Genomic DNA, 19344 nt, shown 5'->3' on the forward strand with positions numbered 1-19344 from the left:
TATGTTTGCGAGGATGAACACTCACAAAAGACGCATCGATGGAAAGCTCTCGAGGCGTATGGTGTGATGCTACTCTTCGCACGAGTGTTCCAGCCCGCAAATCGCGCGAAAAGCGGCGCACAAGCGCGCGCTAGGGTCAACTCTCTTTGAAAAGTTGAAAGCAAGTTACGAGTCAACGAAATTTTCTTCTTTCATTTTTCTCCGTTCAAGTACTTCCGTACAGTACATCATCTATAGGGGCGCGTACAATTTGAGACAATTTGCTCATAGGAATCGTCGATCTCGTTTCTGCGTCCTCATATTTCCGTAACTTCTTTCGTTCGTACCATACGTGCACAGCACTACTGTCACTTCCGGATGTATATCGGAAGTACGAAGGTATCTTTGGAGGAGTGCTAGAGGCAGTCATGAGTCTAGCGACAAACCACATCATTCTAAAGATAAAACTCACACCTGCATACACGCTGCGAATGCATCATTACCGTACTGAATGAAATCGTCAAATACGATGAACGCATCACCTCGCCTTGACGGCAGCACCGCCTCCATCTCCTTGCCATCCTCTGCACACGTCGAATTAACCACTCCCATTCCCATACATTTCACTAATCCTCGTTTTCCACGGTTTGTCAGCATTTCCCACGCGCTCCGGAGCTGCTCCTCAGGGACGTTTCTGTGTCCCCGCCGGGTCTCATTCAAATCTGCGAGTAACTCCTCAAGTTCTGACTCGTCAAGCACCCCATTGTGATCAGCATCATATCTCTGCCACAACGCCCTGAGGACACTTGCTGGGATGACCTCTGTTACACGAGCCTGCTCCAGCAACCAGGCACCAGACTTTGGCCGCCACGGCGCTTCGAGATACTCTGAAGTTGACATCTCCATCAGACGCGACGCCGCACGCCCCCAGGCAAACTCTTCCTCTGTCAAACTTAGAAACCGTTTGCCCCCGGTGTTGAAGAGCTCAAGCGGCAGCGCAGCAGCAACTACCAGCAACTTTACCTTGTGCTCATACAAAACGTCGATAAAGGTAATAAAACGCCGCATTGTATCTAGGCGGTCCCTTGTCATCAAAGGGACGCTTGAGAGCCCAACGGTGTGAAATACAGCCGCAATGGCGGTGTAGTCTGCTGCACCGAGGGCGCTGTCGCAAACCTCATTGAAGTGCAAATGAGCGACACCGCCACTCGCACGATTAATGAGGACTCGTCGACCATCAACAGCAACTTCAACCCGCACCATGTTTTCCTCCACGGCAAGTTTGGCAAGCCGTCGTAGTTTCAAGCGAAGCCAAGACTCTGCTTCTCCTTCTGCTCTGTATTGTGATCCTGAATCTGGCCTGGGGGAAGCAACCCGCCACGTCCCGCTCTTGCTGCCACTCGTCATCTTTGTATTCCCATGACCGCTATGGTTTTGAATGTCATACAAAGTTTTGCTTTCGTCTACCATATCGTCGGTTGCTTCCGTCCCCTTCTCATCATCGTCCAGTGCGGCAACACCGAACAAACGATAATCCCGTGTGCTCTCCATCGGATGCACTACACATCGCGCCTCAATAGCGTCGATGCATGGCATAAACTGCACGCGGTTCAGCCCGTTCTTATATAGTTCCCCAGGTGCCCTGTTACTCGTGATCACTAGCGTCACCCCATTTGCCCATAAACTATCCAGTAGTCTGCGAATGATCATCGCGTCTGCAACGTCAGTGACATGAAACTCATCCAGGCAAAGGACCTGTTCTTAGGGTCAAGCAGATGATGACATCAGATGTGGTCACGGAGTCATCGAGATGGTGAACAAAGTCTATCGGTAGATGAAAGGCTTTTTATTGAAGCCATACTGCACAATTATCTGCAATCTGCATCGCGTACGTTGCGACAGTGTCAACACCACTAGACGACTTCCCGAGCTTGTGTAGCGCCCGATGAGTTTCTAACATGAATGAGTGAAAATGCACGCGTCTTTTATGAGTACCCGATCTGCCAGGTAGGCACGCGTACGCGAGGTCCTCGGTTAAGGGTCACAGCACGCCCGGGCAAAAGAAGTAGTGAGGAAACTTGCCTTGAGACAGTTACCAAGAGATCAAGCAATTTATAGCACCTGCCATGCATAACGATTTCCCGCAGCCGGGGCCACCGTGAAGATAGATACCACCGTGGGTTGCCTCTAATTTGGAGCGTCCATTGGGCTTGGACGTCCGCGTTCGTGCACTTAGGAGGGAACTAAACCAACTATTTTCCGATTTCTTGTTTCCCACCGTTGGAAACAGCGACGACGACGGCGTCGTTTCGAGCGCGCAAAGCCTCGCGGCCAATTCGCGGTGCAGAACGTCGAGAACGGCGACGGCACGGCGCTGAGAGTCGTCGGGGCGCAACGTGCCGTTCTTTGACAACCGGTCGTACTCCTCGAATGGTCCGTTTCCACGCTTTACGAGCTTGGCGAAGTCGAGTGTGACGGGTCCGAAGTCAGCAACCGGTTTATCCATGGCTGCCACAACATCGGCGTTGGATGGAAGCGCATGTTGCCCGTGCGCGTGTGTGCGACGTGAATGTCGATTGCTCAAAGAGTCCTTGATCTCCCACCTCGCGCTCGCGAGGATACGTCGCAGACGAGGAGCTAACGCCATCTGAGTAGCCAACGCGGACTGTTCTCAAATATTTAATTTCCTACGAACGAAGGTACCTTCGTAAGTTGTTATGTACGAAAGTACTTTCGTACAACGTTGTACTTTCGTACTTTCGTAGGGCCTACTATGCTGTTCGCGGTCGCCCTTCTGGCTCGAATCGCGAAACTGACGGGGCCTACCAAATCGGTAGGCTACGTCAGTTTCAAATTAGTCGGGTAAAAAAACGTTGAAACCGCGTCCTTCCGGTGGGGAAATTTTCATCGCATTTTCATCGGTGATTATTTTTCAACGAGGCTGACCGGAGATTCACGATCAAGGGGCGAAAATTTTGAAAGGCAAATCGGCCCACGCGCGCCTTCTTCAACGTGCCCGTAAGGGCGACATGCGAACAGCAAGTACGTGTACGTGTACACGTGTACAGTGTACACGTGTACAGTAAAAGTCAACTTTATGGAAGTACTTTGAGTACTTTCGAAAGTACTTTCGTACGAAAGTACTTTCGTACTCAAAGTACTTTCGTACCTTCGAAGGTACGAAGGTACTTTCGTACAAGGATAGAATAACAATGTACTTTCGTACTTTCGTACGAAGGTAAAAGTTTAGCCCTACAGTACGTGTCCAGTAGGGCTACAGTACGTGTACAATAGTTTTATAAAGTTGTTATGTACAACTACAGTAAGTTGTTACTATAACTTAGTTGTTTTATGATGAGAATAAATGACTACGAAGGTATTTCCGTACTTCCGGAAGTACGAGTACTTCCGTACACTTACGGATCTACGGAAGTACGAAGGTATCTATTTTCGTTCGTACGAAAGTACTTTCGAAAGTACTTTCGTGCCTTCGTACTGAGTACTTTCGTACAATGTACTTTCGAAAGTACTTCCGGAAATACCTTCGTTCGACGTGTAGTTGTAGACTACGTGTACAAGTCGTGTAGGGCTACACCAGTTCTACACGTACAGCATGTACCTTCGAAGGTCTATTAGATACGAAGGTAGTGTTGCGCGCGCGGGTGCTCGCGCGTACTTTCGAAAGTACACTTTTGTACGTGCTTTTTGTCACGAGTACGTATTTTTTCGAATTACGTGGAGGACAACAATAGCCCTACAGTACGTGTACGTGTACTGTGCAACATAATATTGTACAGTGCTGCAAAAGTAAAACTTTATGGCTACGTGAGTGCTACGTGTACGTGTACTGTACAAGTCGTGTACACGACTACACGTACACGTACTGTACACGTACAGTACGTGTACCTTCGTGTGTTGTTTCATTGTTGAAACTTGATATTATTAAATAAAAATAAAGGCCCTAAAATGATGGACTACGTGTACAACGTTGTACACGTACTGTATGTAGTTGCTTGTACTTTCGTACGAAAGTACAACGCTGTAGCTGTGTACGGAAGTACACGTGTACCTACGGAAGTACTTCCGGAAGTACAAGTGCTTCATACGAAGGTAGTAGGCAGGGCTATCATATGATAGAGACTATTTTAGTACCTTCGTATAAAGCAAGCCTACACGTACTGTTTACAGACTGTACATACAATAATATGATACGGAAGTAGTACCTTGACTACCTTCGTACTGTACTGTACGAAAGTACTCTCGAAAGTACGAAAGTACGAAAGTACCTTCGTACGGAAGTACGGAAATACTTCCGTAGCCCTAAGTTGCATCAACTTACACTATGTTTTATCTATTTCGAAAATAAAATTACTTTCGTACTTCCGGAAGTACTTTCGTACTTCCGTACGAAACTACGAATGTACGGAAGTAGAGCTACTGTAAAAGTACTGTCGTACGAAAGTACTTCAGTACACAGTACACACGTACACGTACGTGATCATAAACGTTGTACTTTCGTACTTTCGTACTTTCGTACATATTAGACATAAACGTTGTACTGTACACGTGTACGTGTACTGTACAGCTGTACCGTTGTACGAAGGTACAGCTGTACACGTACACGTAAATCCGCACGTTGAAAGACCGCTCGAGAGCTTTTATTGTTGATGCGCAATCAATTACCTGTACGTGTAGTTGTAGACTAAGCTTTCCAGAAGCGAACCGTAACTTCGACAAAGCGGCATATCACTCGCGATTACCCGACATTTCTGCGAAGTTCAACCGCTCGTGAGGAGTAGAATATTTTACAGGACCGACTGTCTTTGTTGAACGGTTCAACAAGTGCGCGTCACTTTACTCCTCTTTTGACTCATGACGCGAGGACGCGTCGCACCGAGCCGTGTTGGTTTATCGAGCGCATCCTCGTACCAGTCACCACGCGATCACGCACACGGTGGCGATGATCGAGTGATGCACGAGTCGGGTGCATCGCAAACATATGATGTTTTTTATCCCTACAGCGACGGTAGAGGAGGTGTTCTTAAGTTGGACCGCCACGGCCGCTCTCACTTGTCCCTCGACGACGGGAACACGCGCGGAGGATACACGAACGACCACTATGGGGAAGATCATTCAACGTTCCTCGACGATGACTCCTGGGATGACGATAAATCGTACTATGACGGCGAGCCTGGAGATTGGTATGAGCCTCCCAGCGTCGAACGCGCCGAGAAGCACGCGGAGAAGACAAATCCACAACACTTACAAACGAAGAGTGTGGTAGGAGCAAGACCAAGGGATCTACGTGAGTACGGCATGGGAATGGTGCTCTACTTCAATTTCATCCGCACACTCGCGGGAACATTCTTCGTTCTGTCGGTGTTGTACGTTCCCACAATATTGGCGAACTTGACAGGGAACGCGTTGGGCCAAGGGGATAACCCACTTGCAGCAGCGGTGGAAACGTCAAGTTTGGGTAACTACGGTCCAGTATGGGAGTGGACGACGGGGCCAGGAAACGCTACCTGGTTAGGTCAGGTGCCTTCAGAACAGAATGCCACGGCATGGCCGCCGCGGTCGGACTCGCCCTGGGAGCACGGGAAAGCGCGGAAAGTGAGATACATCACCACACAGGAGAAAGATGACCTCAACGTTGGGCTGATGTTTTTCAACTTGGTTTTTCTTTCGGTATTTGCAAGTTTTGCGCTGGGCATTGGTCCGGCGAGCGATGGCATCGCGGAGGAGGTTGACAGGAATGTAACCACCGTAGAGGACTATACTGTGCAAGTTAGCGGAATACCAGAGGATGTCTTTGACGACGATGAGTTGTGGACATTTTTTGGTAAAACTGTTGGGCCCGTGATGAAGCTGCAGATTGCACAAAATCATGGCGAACTCCTCTCTTTCGCGGCCGCGCGGGACAAGGTTGCGGATAGGCTGAATCGGGCGCTCGCGAATGTGAAGAAGGCAAGAGAAGACCCTAGCGTCAAGGAAAGCAAATTGAGAGCATGGGAAGAGGCGGCAACAGCGTTGAAGATGCGTCTGCACGCATGCGATGCTGGTATTCGAGCACTTCAAGAAGACAGAGGCGGAGAGGGATTTCGCACACTTTGTGCATTTGTGACTTTTCAGAACGAGGAGGATTTTCTCGGGTGTCTCGAGATGTATAGGCAGGGAGTGCTGGCTTGGTTCTTTCGCCCGAGCCACCTACGTTTCAGGGGGAAGCACCGGTTGAAGGTGAAGCAAGCGCCGCCTCCCGATGATATTCACTGGGAAAATCTGGAGTACTCGTGGAGCCAGCGGCTGTTTCGACAGATAAACGTCAAATTTTTCACTTTCGGCATTCTAGTTCTTACATTCATGGCCATCTGTGGCGTTGAACAGTTGAAAAGCAACACGGGGACAAGTTATGATGAGGCAGAGTGCAGAAGAAGCTGCAAATATGAGACTGAGCCCAGGTTACAACTTATCGATCCGACAATACGAGAGCAGTATTCGACGTGTTTTAATCTGGAGGCGAACGGTGATGTCGCTTCCACGGCGGAACACTGTGGTCCATTGGACTCTTTCTGCTACTCATGTTATTGTCTCGAGCTTGTGACATACATGGCGGTGCTCAGGGACAAATCTTACTGCGCTCCTTACGTGGAAGGTTATACGATGTCCCTCGTTGCTGGTGGACTAGCACAGTTCGTCATCGGCCTCGTCAATGGATTTCTCACTGTTTACATAGATAAGGTGGTCAGGCTTGAAAAACATCACAGCAAGAGCGACGAGGCTGTGTCAATAATGCGCATGTTATTCGTATCGCAGTTTTTGAACACTGCGATGAACCTTGTAGTGATTTCTGCAGCGGTTCCGTGGTTAAAGGACTTCATCAAAGGATCGGGCGTGGAGGGTATTATGTTTGAGGGAAACATCGAAGACCTCGCGCCAAGGTGGTACACTGATGTCGGTTATGACCTAGTGCTTGCAATGATGGTGGCCCCGTTCCAGCAACGTTTTGCGACGTTCGTGCGCTGGCTTAATTTTCATCTTGGGCGAAAGTCAGCGCGGGAGAAGGCAGTGACACAGCGTGAACTTAATCAAGCATATGAGGGCGCGGACTTCAACCTTGCGGTAAAATATGGCGAGGCACTTAACATCCTGTTCATCAGTATGACTTTTTGCGCGGGTCTTCCGATCCTTATTCCTCTCGGTGCTGTATCATTCGCAGTGATGTACTATGTAGAAAAGTTCGACTTTTTGCGCGTCTCTAGATTACCGCCGCGGTACGGCAGAGCGCTGGGTCGTGCCACGGTCGACGTAGTCGCGTTCGCCATGATTGGTCACCTCGGATTTGCCGTGTGGGCTAATTCGTTTTATCGCATGGAGCCTTCTGCTTTCATCAGTGGGATTATTGGTGTCCCGCTCGAAACGTTATGCTCAGTCTGGGGCAGCCTCCCTGCGCCTCTTGGCAACCTCTTCGGCCTGATCTCAGACACCTCGGAGGTTGCCCGTCGAGGCTTACAGAAAAATGTGGGATGGTACACCCTCCTCCTTTTCGTTTATCTCGCCATACTTGTCTTGCGTGGCATATTTGCGCTAGTTACGTTGGCTCTTAGAGAGACATTCCCGTCAACCTTTGCAAAGTGGCGCGAACCTGAGGACAACCCTCCATTTGAAATAGCGGTAGAGACACGTCGCATGCTTGGTCCAACTTCTTACAACCTGAAAGACATGCCTGAATATTCAGCAGCCTATACAAAGGTGGCATGGGAGATGGAAGGAAATGTTATACAGTAGGAGCTTGAAGAATTTTCATTTCGGTCTGCAAATTTCGTACTTGGAACAGCGTTCAGAACAACTGCTCTTGTGAAGATAGTTTGCGTCCTCTGAATATAATATGAGCAAAGCGTGGGTGGAATCTACTCAGCGTTAGTTTCCATCGCCTAGTGTAGCTATTATATAATCTAGACAGCTCTAATAAATAAATTAGTATCTTTAGTAAGTTTTGGCTCTTGCACGGCCGTCCCGACCAACACGACAATTGCTTACTTGAATTGTTCGTTCACCCATCCCCGTTTTTGCGATAATCAAACACATTCGACCCAGTGAAAATGTTCCTAGCCGTCAAATAAAACAGCTCACCCGATACATTTGCTTCGGTGTCATTCCAGGGAGTCCTGTTGGTCTAAAAACTGTCACAGTTGTCCCTTCATGTTTTCCTCCGGGTCTTTGAAGCTCAAGGCAGACGTTGATGCCTTTTGACTTCTTCGTTACGAATTTACTATTATCGAACAGAGAGAGTCCTTCACGTATCCTCGACAGTAGACTTGCCCAAGAAACGTCTCTTTGCCTGGAGATTGCCCTGTTCTTCCCACAGACTCAACTGCTTCCGGTCCTTCTCCGTGTTCGCTGCAGCTGTAGTATTCGCGATTCTTGCATGAGTTGGGCGTTGGGGTGCATCGATCTTCGCTGCCGACCATATTTTATTTGTGCATGAAAGCTTTTCAATAGTGCGTGCACGCACGGAACCCGGATTATATTCTCCATGAGGATCTGCTAGTTGTAGCAATCGAGTCAAGCGCTCAAACTCTGTATTTACACTTGCCACTTGCCTCACAAGCCCAAGCAGAGTTCTGTTCTCGTTTTTTGCAGGACTTTGTTCCATGAACTTCTCAAGATCGTCCGTAGCTGCATTATTTAGATCTCTCGTGAAAATGTCAGCCGTTTCAACAGAGAATAAATGTTCCTGCACAGATTCCACCTTTGCATCAAGCTCTTGCATCGTGGTTTCCAATCCTTGGAGCTTCTCCCGTAAAGTTGATACAGACTCCGCTGTCCCAATACCCACAGATGAGATATTGTCTATATTTATGCCATCCCTTTGATCGGACTCTCGGCGTTGCTTCTTCAATCTCTGCGCTGTTGCCATCGTGGTTCTATCGTAGAATTCGTCGTCGTTGTCCGAAAGATAATCCCCTTTGAGTCCTTTATCTTTTTCCACCCTTCTCGATCTTTTTTTTTGCGCACATGCGTGTTGCGCTCTTATCGACTCTCGGATAGATTCATTAAGCACCTCATCTCGTTCGTCAATATTCTCCTCAAGCAAATGCAGTGCCTCCTCATTTCGGAATATTTGCGTTCGTTGCCCTACCGTCAGGGGGTTGTCCCCTCTCTCCTTTGCACGTATGCAGTCTAACTCGGAACGCAAATTTTTTACCTTGAGTTCGCTTTTCCTGATCCTTTCTCGTTCCGTTTTCTGTTTTTCCGTAAACGAGCCTCCGTATTCTCTCCAGTCGAATGCATCCAAGTCTCGCTCAAAATCGTCCTTCGTGATGCCCAACTCGGAACCTTTGGCGCTACTCTCTGACTTGAAGGTAGTCGACTGCAATTCGTGTTCAGACTTAGACTTTGACAGCTGTTCTCGAGTTTTCAGTCGTATCCGCTCTATCTGCGACGGATCCTCCTCTGGCATGAGGCCAGTTGTGCCAGAAACTACAAATACGCGACTGGACTTGCCGAATGTGATCTGGTCACCGGCGAACACTGGCGCGTGCATGCAAGGTTTCAGCCTGCGCTTGTTCACGAAGGTGCCGTGCGTCGACCCAGCGTCGAATACGAAACACTCTGACGTGCCCTCGCGAAACTGCAACACTGCGTGCAAGCGCGACGACGATGGGTGTTCGAGGACGACATCGTTGTCAAGGGCTCGGCCAAGTCGCAGATGGGTCCTGTCCTTGCATTCTATGACCTGTATAACCGTTCCGCCCTTCAGCACCTCGAAGGAGAAGTTCGTGTCGGGGAAACCGCCCCAGACAGGTTCCTCGTAGATTCCGGTTGAGGGCACAAGGGACGCTCGCGGATGAGCGTGGTTTTCGGCGGATGGGCTGCCGGCGCTAAGTTTCATTCTCCGCCGTTTCCGGAAACTGGCTGTGAAACTGCAGGTGACAACTCTGCATAGCCTGCCCACACGACAACTAGACTAGCTAGCTAGGCCCTAACGTTAGCTGTACGAGAGTAAGAGTGCCCGTCGAGACTTGTCTCGGTACAAGTGTACTGTACAATACTGTACGAAAGTACGAAAGTACTTCCGTACGTGTGTAGGGCTACACGTACACGTGTAGTTCTGATAGACGAGTTGCGCTTACATGTAGTGAAAATCGTACCCAGTCAGCCGAGTATCGGCCAAATTTAGTCATGGTGCATGGTGGGGTAATTCGCGATTTTAGAAAAAAAGTGCGAAATTTGTATGCGTATTCAGTCTACTGTAAATCGCAAAAAAACGTACGTTCGTGCGCCAACGCGCCGTCGCTGAGCGCAGATCAGATTGAAACTTTGTCACGATGTTGTCTATCTAGCTAGCATGTCTCTGATGCCTCTCAAAGTTTCGCGATTTTAGTTTATTCCTTTCGGGCCTATACTAATGCCTCGACTCTTGTAAGAACTCGAATAGGTGTCCTCGCAAATTAATTTGGCGTTAATTTGGTGACTTAGCGCAACTCGTCTATTACAGTACGTGTACAAAAAGACTCGGCTCTAACCCATCCGGGCTAAACATGTGGCCTAGTGCGAGCAAACTACTCTACGGGTAATCCTCTCACGCAGTAAGCAACCCCACGATGGTAAGTGACAGTGTACAGTACGTGTGCGCATTTAGGTAACGCATTTAGTCTGTATAAAAAGTTTCTATCCGACTTGCACTACACGCAACGAACCACCTTAGTTTCCACTCATCGCCTGAGAGATCACCGCGCTGACGACATCTCGCATATCCTCTGGCGCGATCGATTTTGCTTGCCGAAACAGCGCGTCCGCTTCCGCGGGCTTCCCGATCTCGCGGCAAAAAACCCCTTTGGCAAGGTATCCGCGGAAGTCTTCCCCGTGCGCGTCAATGACTTTCTGATACGTCGCCTCCGCGTCCTTTCCGTGACCTATCCAGCTGGAGTATACCCTCGCCTCAAGCAAGAGTACATCCACGTCGTCCGCCATGTTCTTCTCCGCGAACGATTTCACGTACGACAACGACAAGCCGTACCGTCCGTCTGCGTTTAACGCGTCAATCAGTCCTTTTAGTAACAACGAGCTCGGCACTTCCCCACTCCACGCCGCATTCACCGCGTTTTTGTACACCTCTGCGGCCTTGGCCTTCATACCTGCGGCTTTGTACACGTCTGCGAGGTTGTCTACGTTGTCCACACTTGGTTCTATCTCGAGCAAGCGCGCGAGGAGCGGTGCCGCAGCGGCGTAATCCTCTAGAACGATGTACGACTCCGCCGCTACCCTGAGTTTGTCGACGTCCTCGGGCGAGGATCGGAGGGCTTTCTCGTACTCTTCCACTTGTTTCGCGACCTGTGTGAGAATTAAAGAAGGCGCAGGGGAGTTGGAGGTGACCACATGATGGCATGCGGAATTTATTTCGGCGGTCGAGAAGATATCATGACGGGGACGATGGACACGCGTACCTGCTCGAGGATATCACTCGATAATTCTCTCTGCGGCACCGGCGCGGTCACGGTGAGGTCGGAAGGAATGAACACCAATATCAACCCGATCGTGATCAAGCCTGCAAGGACTCTGATGATGCTGTCGACTCCGCTGTTGTCGTCGCCGCCGGAGGACGACATCGAACCCTCCGCGGCCGCGGTGTATATGCTCTTATTCTTTTTAAATTCCGCGGGAATGGAAGCCATCTCGTCCATGAACGTCGGCGCGAACGCCTCGCGCTCCAAACGTTTCGCTCTCCCCGCTTCCTTCACTGCAACAAGCTTGTCTTCGAAGGAGTCTGAGTTTGAGGCGCTCTCGTCTTCCACCAGTGCGCTTCTCGCTGCCGCCCGCGCAGCCTCGCGCATCGCCACTGCAATCATCGTATCCTTTTTGTTGTCTTGGTCGATGAGTTCCTGCTCAACGGGTGGGGATAACGATCAGAGTGGCGTCGGGGTCGGGGCACGACAGGACATAACGAACGCGAGTCGAGTACAGCATGCGAGCGCAGGAGCGGCTAGTCTCGCGTCACGCACCTGCTTCGTCGCGATCACCCTCTTCTTGCTTACCTTTTTGCCCCCGCGCGGATTCGGGCCGCCTTTTGCAGCGTTCACGCGCACGCTTCGACGCGTCCTCGCGCGCGACGACGCGAGCGACGACGTGGATGCAAATCGATTACGACGGACGGACGCAGGGAAGCGTGGAGACGTCGTCCCCGCCACCGCTGCGGAAACGACGAGCGGAGAGGCACGCGCAGTTCCGAACATGAGTGAAGCGCGAGCTGGGTAGTGACGGCGTCCCACGCGCAGGAGTGTGCATCATTTATTGCTACGTATCGTACAGTTCATATGAAAGTACGAAAGTACCTTCGAATGTATCTCCATACAACTACACGTACGTACATAAATAAAGTATTAATAAAAAAATATGCAAAATGCTACATTTGTACGTACTCGTTCAATTTGTACCTTCGTACAACCGTTACTGTACACGTACTGTACGTGTACGTGTATTATGATATCTTCGGTTTAATAATATTTCCGAAATATTAATAATCAACTACGAAGGTACATACTGTACGTAGTCTGTACGTGTACAACTACACGTTCACACACAACGCCGTCCACCACATCCTCAACCACAAGGAAGGCAACGCCGGCGGCAACAGGGTCCAAACCCACGACCGCGTGGTGCGAGCCGTCGCACAGCTATGCAAAGACGTCGGACTCGTCGCCGAGACGAAAGGCATCCGCGGCCTCCTCCCCCCCGACGCCGTGCGAGGTGGACGCCACGAGTGCATGAAAACCGTCGACATCAGCATCACGGGACTCGACAGCCGGGTGGCCAGGACCCTCGGGGACGTCGTCGTCCCCCACCCGTTCAGTGGTGACGGGCGCGCGAAATTCAACGGTCGGCGCCCCACTGCGACCCGCTCACCAGCGAACATCCAGCCGGGCGAGTACACGCTCGAGGCGGAGAAGAAGAAGCTCGACTGGTACGGCAACATCCCCGAGGGCCGCGGCTTCAGCCTCGTGCCCATGGCCATCGACACGTACGGTTTCAAGGCGCCGCGCTTCCGCAAGTTCCTTAACCAGCTCGCCGATCACGGTGCGAGAGGCACTGTCCCCGCCGGCGACGCCGCCTCCGAGGCCGCGGCCGAGGCCACGCTCTCCGCCATCGCGAGGAGCAAAAGCTATTGGAAACGACGCATCATGGGCCACATCTCCGTCGCGCTCGTATCCGCCATCGGGGACCGCATCGCTGGCGCGCCCATCTCGTACGCGCTCAGAACCTCACGTGACTCTGAAAACTTCCACGCGGGCGCGGCAGCGCAAATCCTCTTTATGGAGCCCGACACTGCTGGCGATTTCCACATCGCCCCGGCTCCGTGCGCTCGTGAGGCTCACATGGGTTTCATGAATCCCGTCGTGGGGTTGCTTACTACGTGAGAGGATTGTTCGTAGTGCGGTCTGCTCGCTTCTAGATCACATGTTTTACCCGGATGGGTTAGAGCTCAGTCTTTTTGTAATCAGATCTACACACAACTACACGTGTACGTGTACACGTACACGTAGCCCTATTATGATAGATACTACTTTCGTACTCGCGCGCGGGTGCTCGCGCGTACACTTTTGTAGGGCCTACGTGTTTTTGGTCACGAGACGTTTTTTAGGTGGATTTTTTCGAATTACGTAGAGGACTATCTTAAAAATAAAGGTTTTACGAAGGTAGTTGTTACACGTGTACAACGTACATGTACACGTAATAAATACGAAGGTAGCTAGCTAGCTAGCTAGCTAGCTACCTTCGAAGGTAGCTACCTTCGGTAGCTAGATAGATAGATAAATCTAGCTCTTGATAAATACCTTCGAAGGTAAAACGCTTTACGTGTATCTCAAGGTAAAACGCTTTACGTGTACGTGTACAACTACAGTACAGTACGTGTACGTGTACAACTAACGGTACTGGGAGGAGTCTGGGAGGTGGCGATAAATGATCGCGATCAGGATGCGGTCGGTCGGTCCGTTCTCAGTAAATTTTTGTACTCACGATGTCGGGGAAACACGACATTGACGTTGTCCACAAAGACTTCGTTCTCAGAGAAAGATTGAAAGATTATTTCCTTGAGCTTAAGGACTGAAATTGTCCGTAAAAGATGAGCGAGGTTGGCTATGTTGCGGAAAGAGGTGATTTTGTTACCAGGGGAAACGTTAAACACTTCTTTATTTCAAGATTTCCAGAGAGATGTGCGAAGTTTTTGAAAAAATACCAAAGCTCGAGCGAACCTGTTCGTTTCAAATACATGACATTGCTGGTGATATTTTGTTCTCGAGGCCTGTTTTTCGTCTCTGCAGCGTCTAATCCTTGCGACAATGTAGCAAAATATTTCGAACGGACAACGGGAGAGTCTCGACATATGCCTAACTGATGTTGAAGAGGTAAAGAGCAGTAGAGCTCGTTTCTAGCACCGTTCCTGAACTTTTCGTTCCTAGTTTTGTGCGAAGGAAGAAGGGTTCCAAGACTTTTACACTCGTGTTCAGTCTAATGCGAGACGATACTTGGCTTTATTTGCAGAGGCTGCGGACAAATTGTTACCTGAAAGCTCGAGCAGCAGCAGCTTTTCTGAAGCAGACTCCTTTCAGATCCTTCTGCAGCAGGTGAGATGTCGAATATATTAATGGCATGCCTTATATAATGTCATTTTCATGTTCTCAGAGGGAACAAACCGTTGCCTCCAAAGTAGATCATGGGAATCTCCCTGAACGGATACCTGACACACTGCGACGGAGATTTCGTGTTTATTTCAAACCAGATGCAAAAAATAAGAATAGGGCCATCCGGGACATACGTGCAGCAGACATTGGACGCATAGTATCTTTCGAGGTATTTTGTTTTGTTTTTTTACACACACACACACACACACACACACACACACACACACACACACACACACATATATATATATATCGAATCATTATTGCTCACATGTGCAGTGTTCTAAGCAGGGTATATGCACGAGAGTCGGTGATGTAAAACCACTTTTGGAGGTTGCCTGTTTCACTTGCGACAGTTGCGGTTCTGAGCTTTATCAGGTATATCGAAAACGACACCTTATTCCTTTAATTAGTTTTCTCGGACTGAAATTGAGTGTTGTCAAAGGAAATTTCTGGAGACACTTTCAATCCGATTGTCAAGTGTCCATCTATGCTCTGCCAGAGTGGTACAAATTGTGTCTTTTTCAGTCATCTTTTGGTTTTCTGATACTGTTCTGCTCTCAAGCTTTCCACTTCCAGGAAAGCTCTTTCTTGAAACTCGAGCTTCAAAGTTTGTGAAATGCCAGGCACGTCACTCGACCCATTATTTTCAAATATATTTTCACTTGTCAGGCAGGCATGAAAAAATCTTGAAAAAATCTTAGTTGTAAAGATAACTCCTGTCTCCTGTGTATCAGGAGGTCAGGCTTCAAGAGCTATCAGAGGATGTTCCTGTTGGTCACATTCCACGTTCTTTAACCGTTCAAGTCAAAGGAGAACTAACAAGGTCACTCGGGTGGGGGTCGCTATACCTCCGGATTTGATATCTCCACTTTCTTTGGTAAATTCTGAGGCAGGCGTACTCTGTGGTGTTTTTGACTCTGTATGATGTCCGGGTGATGTGGTTAATATTTCTGGTATTTTTCTGCCGAAGCCCTTCATCGGTTGCAAGGTAAATTTGATTTATATCGACTGCTCATTCCAGGTCATATCAAATGTTGTGTAATGATATAATTTTCGCCAGGCTATGCAAGCGGGGCTAGTAGCAGATACATATGTTGAAGCAATGGATGTCAGTCGCTGTAAAACCAGATATACAGACTTTTCCGTTTCTGCTGTCGACATGGCCACTTTACGACATCACCGCGGGAAGTCCAAGGATATTTACAATAGACTTGCTCAGTCGATCGCCCCAGAAATATATGGACATGAAGACATAAAAAAAGCTCTTCTCTTAATGCTCTGTGGTGGTGTAACTCGGAAACTATTAGATGGCATAAAAATTCGTGGGGACATACATTTGTGCCTAATGGGTGACCCCGGTGTGGCAAAATCTCAGCTCCTGAAGCACATCGTAACTGTTGCTCCAAGGTAAGTTGAAACAGTATGTTGTCATGTTTGTGTATCTGAAAATATTTTTCCAGGGCTGTTTATACTACTGGTCGAGGAAGCAGTGGTGTTGGACTGACTGCATCTGTGCAGCGTGACACAGTCACTGGAGAAATGATACTTGAAGGTGGGGCTCTAGTCCTCGCTGATAATGGGATCTGCTGCATAGACGAATTCGACAAGATGGACGAGAGTGATCGTACAGCAATTCACGAAGTCATGGAGCAGCAAACTGTTAGCATCGCGAAGGCAAGAAAACTTCACACAACTTTTTTTCATTTGTCTCACAGAAATACACATAATTTGAGGTTGAATTCACCTGCAGTATGTTCATGTGATCATCTGTACAGTAAATAATTGACTAGTCTGCCTCGATATTTCTATTTCGAACTGACCTGAACATATTGGCTGTTGTCCGTGTGAGAAGGCTGGTATTACAACAACTTTGAATGCTCGAACCGCTGTTCTTGCTGCAGCTAATCCAGCATTCGGGAGATACAATATTGCCGCAACACCACAAGATAATATCAATCTTCCAGCAGCTCTCCTGAGCCGGTTCGACTTGATGTGGTTAATTTTGGATGTTGCGAGTTCAGAAGCGGACACTGCACTCGCACAACACGTGCTACATGTTCACAGGGAAGGGAAACCTCCGGTAGGAAGAATATGTCTCTCCCACACGCGGGACGCCTGTATAATTTTTTTTTCTCCATTCGACTTTAATCAATGGAATTGTCATTTTCTCCGATTTCACCTGGCGACCTACGTGCATACGTAGCGCATGCGCGGACGTTTCACCCAAGTATACCAGTTGAGTTGTCAAGCTACATAACTACAGCGTATGCAGAAATGCGCCAGGCTGAGACGATTGCCGGAGAAAAAGCCTTGGTTTGACTTGTTTACTTCTTTGTTGGTCTGCTCATGGAAGATATTTTTGCGCGCAGGGTTACACGACGGCTCGAACCCTTTTATCTATACTCCGCTTATCCGAAGCACATGCCCGTTTGAGATGGGATAATCATGTACATTCTTGAACATTATTAATCTCTGCCCATTAATTTGCCAAACAACTACTTTGTAGGTGATAGAAGATGATGTTAACGAGGCGCTCCGACTTATTAAGATGTCGAAGGTGGGTTCTGATGATACTGGAATCTATCTTACCATCCTGTAATCTTATGGAGGTGTCAACTGTCTACAGATAAACTTAGAGGACTCACTTCAAGATACTAACTCAACACTTGATCCTGTTACTTCAGTTTACTTGGTACTTCACACGCTTTTCATTCTTTGATGTTACTGACAGTCGCGTGTTACGTTTGCAGGCCATTCGCGACTGGGCGGATGGGCATCATACTAAAGTTGTTCCACGTGAACAGGCAGTTGCCATTCTTCTTGGTAAAGGTTACTCAGGGGAGGTGAGATTTGTACATTTGTTGAGCTTTGGGGTAAACAGAGAGCATTGATTCACATTACTCTTTTCGCAGGTGCTCGAAGCGTGTGTAGAGGAATATGTACATCTTGACGTATGGGTTTTGGACGAGGACAGCAACATCGCGTTTGTAGACTAGAACACTGTCTAGCCTTCTGCTTGTTACGCCTTCAAAAAAATAACACGATTTAGTGCGTAGCTTCATACTTACGGAAGTACGAAAGTACTAAGGAAACCACGTAATACCGTGATTCCATGACAATGTATGTCACCCAGAAAGAGGTCAAGGTACGTAGGTATAATTCAGCAAATCACAAACACTCGAAAAATCGAAATACAATTCCTACTCAGAAAGAGACACCCAGCTCATGGTCCAAGTGCCTTAGCCCTACGTGTTGTCGTGTACCTTCGTACCATGCCACCCATTTAAAACTACTTTCGTACATACGTTCGGAAGTACATACCTCCGCACTACCTTCGAAGGTATTATCTTCGTAGACAACATAATAGCACTACACGTATATCCCTGTTTAGGGGCATTTCATATGATGGCCTAAGAGCATTTTCCCATGACTGACTTTACATAGAGCTAGTTTACATACCAAGGTACGATAGAGGAAATGTCGATCCCGCTATTCTTTTCAAGCGATCCACCGATTCTCGCTTGTTCACTGCAAATACCAATACGCTACAGCCCTCGTACGACATTCGCGTACTTCCTTGGATAGCCCTAATAAATACGAAAGTACGAAAGTACTTTCGTACCTTCGTACGAAAGTACTTGTACGAAATTATACTGTACGCGTATTACATAGAATACGTGCAACATACCACTAATAATATTGTACACGTACCTTCGGGTAGAACAATAATATTTACCTTCGTATGATATTAGCCAGTTATTAGCCCTATCCTATGTGCGGAGGTACCTTCGAAGGTACATACTACGTGTACGACTACTATTTCGATCGTGAATACATAAATACCCGAATACAGATAGCGCCGATAGCAATGCGCTACATAGCGCTATGCAGCGGGCGCTACAGTGGCGATATCGCTATTGGCAATAGTGGCGCTAGCGCTATCGGCCTGTTGGGCGTCTACAGGCGTGCTGGCCGGGCTGCGTCAGGGCGCTAGCTAGGGCGCTACGGCGCTAGGGCGCAACTTCTGGCTAGGAGGCTGACCAGGCGCTAGCTAGAGCGCTACGGCGCTACAGCGCTAGAGCGCAACATGGCGCTAGAAGGCGCTAGAAGGCGCTAGTACGGCGCTACAGTGCTAGCTGGGCGCAGCCTCCGGGCTCCTACCAATCGCTAGTGCGCAAGAGCGCTAGTGCGCTAGAGCGCTAGAGCGCTACATGGCGCTAGAAGGCGCTAGAAGGCGCTAGTACGGCGCTACAGTGCTAGCTGGGCGCAGCCTCCGGGCTCCACTCAAGCGCTAGCTAGCTAGTGCGCTAGCTAGAGCGCTACTTCGCTACAGCGCTACAGCTCTATCGCTATCGCCTAGAAGGCATAATATTTATTCATGTTTTACAACGTACCTGGCCTGGGGCCTAGCTAGGCCTTCCAGCTAGGGCCTACTGTAGCCCTATCTATCTTTCGAGGTAGTGTTCGTAGCTTCGTACGAAAGTACATACTACACGAATACCTTCGTACTACACGTACACGTACGTTAATGTATTTTATGAAGGTATTATCTATGATAGCCCTACGTATGATTTTTTTCTGCAGTCACGCACAGTGTGGAAGGACGGAAGTACGTGTACGTGTACGGATTCCAGCCTCATTTACGCTCGCGACCTTGCCGCCTCGTCGTATGGATGAACTA

General features: G+C 48.8%; 6 protein-coding genes across 6 annotated transcripts; 3 read left to right on the plus strand and 3 right to left on the minus strand.

Moving 5' to 3' along the window:
• Positions 1-199: 199 nt before the first annotated feature.
• Positions 200-2626, minus strand: MICPUCDRAFT_55591 (uncharacterized protein; the record flags this gene model as incomplete). The annotated part of the gene is made up of 3 exons (XM_003056457.1): positions 200-1734; positions 1841-1979; positions 2115-2626. 3 exons carry the CDS (start codon positions 2624-2626, stop codon positions 448-450), a joined length of 1938 nt encoding a protein of 645 aa, XP_003056503.1. The 3' UTR covers positions 200-447.
• Positions 2627-4671: 2045 nt separating this feature from the next.
• Positions 4672-7967, plus strand: MICPUCDRAFT_55592 (uncharacterized protein). Its single transcript, XM_003056074.1, has one exon. The coding sequence runs from the start codon at positions 4852-4854 to the stop codon at positions 7762-7764; it is 2913 nt and encodes a 970-aa protein (XP_003056120.1). The 5' UTR covers positions 4672-4851; the 3' UTR covers positions 7765-7967.
• On the minus strand, positions 7879-9871 carry MICPUCDRAFT_55593 (uncharacterized protein; the record flags this gene model as incomplete). The annotated part of the gene is made up of 1 exon (XM_003056458.1): positions 7879-9871. The coding sequence occupies one exon, from the start codon at positions 9869-9871 to the stop codon at positions 8273-8275; it is 1599 nt and encodes a 532-aa protein (XP_003056504.1). The 3' UTR covers positions 7879-8272.
• Positions 9872-10683: 812 nt separating this feature from the next.
• Positions 10684-11813, minus strand: MICPUCDRAFT_38479 (uncharacterized protein; the record flags this gene model as incomplete). Its single annotated transcript, XM_003056459.1, has 2 exons — positions 10684-11313; positions 11427-11813. The coding sequence occupies 2 exons, from the start codon at positions 11811-11813 to the stop codon at positions 10684-10686; spliced, it is 1017 nt and encodes a 338-aa protein (XP_003056505.1).
• A 504-nt stretch (positions 11814-12317) lies between these two features.
• On the plus strand, positions 12318-13394 carry MICPUCDRAFT_55595 (uncharacterized protein; the record flags this gene model as incomplete). The annotated part of the gene is made up of 2 exons (XM_003056075.1): positions 12318-12448; positions 12530-13394. The coding sequence occupies 2 exons, from the start codon at positions 12318-12320 to the stop codon at positions 13392-13394; spliced, it is 996 nt and encodes a 331-aa protein (XP_003056121.1).
• Positions 13395-14025: 631 nt separating this feature from the next.
• MCM7 (minichromosome maintenance Mcm7 like-protein) lies at positions 14026-17709 on the plus strand. The gene is made up of 19 exons (XM_003056076.1): positions 14026-14132; positions 14187-14260; positions 14325-14384; positions 14439-14603; positions 14662-14829; positions 14952-15038; positions 15106-15166; positions 15240-15286; positions 15398-15495; positions 15591-15651; positions 15724-16070; positions 16124-16337; positions 16516-16743; positions 16818-16976; positions 17033-17110; positions 17170-17220; positions 17290-17355; positions 17414-17506; positions 17576-17709. Exons 1-19 carry the CDS (start codon positions 14102-14104, stop codon positions 17657-17659), a joined length of 2172 nt encoding a protein of 723 aa, XP_003056122.1. The 5' UTR covers positions 14026-14101; the 3' UTR covers positions 17660-17709.
• The last annotated feature ends 1635 nt before the right edge of the window (positions 17710-19344 follow it).

The sequence above is a fragment of the Micromonas pusilla genome (genome assembly GCF_000151265.4).
Source record: "Micromonas pusilla CCMP1545 genomic scaffold MICPUCscaffold_2, whole genome shotgun sequence".
Lineage (NCBI taxonomy): Eukaryota > Viridiplantae > Chlorophyta > Mamiellophyceae > Mamiellales > Mamiellaceae > Micromonas > Micromonas pusilla.

What these genes read in the sequence shown, in the direction of transcription:
- MICPUCDRAFT_55592 (XM_003056074.1), top strand. Translation starts at nt 4,852, where the DNA reads ATGACGCGAGGACGCGTCGCACCGAGCCGTGTTGGTTTATCGAGCGCA.
- MCM7 (XM_003056076.1), top strand. Translation starts at nt 14,102, where the DNA reads ATGAGCGAGGTTGGCTATGTTGCGGAAAGAG. An exon ending in ATCTATGCTCTGCCAGAGTG is followed by an intron (nt 15,167 to 15,239) that starts GTACAAATTGTG and finishes TTCCACTTCCAG; the next exon opens with GAAAGCTCTTTCTTGAAACT. An exon ending in AGCCCTTCATCGGTTGCAAG is followed by an intron (nt 15,652 to 15,723) that starts GTAAATTTGATT and finishes AATTTTCGCCAG; the next exon opens with GCTATGCAAGCGGGGCTAGT.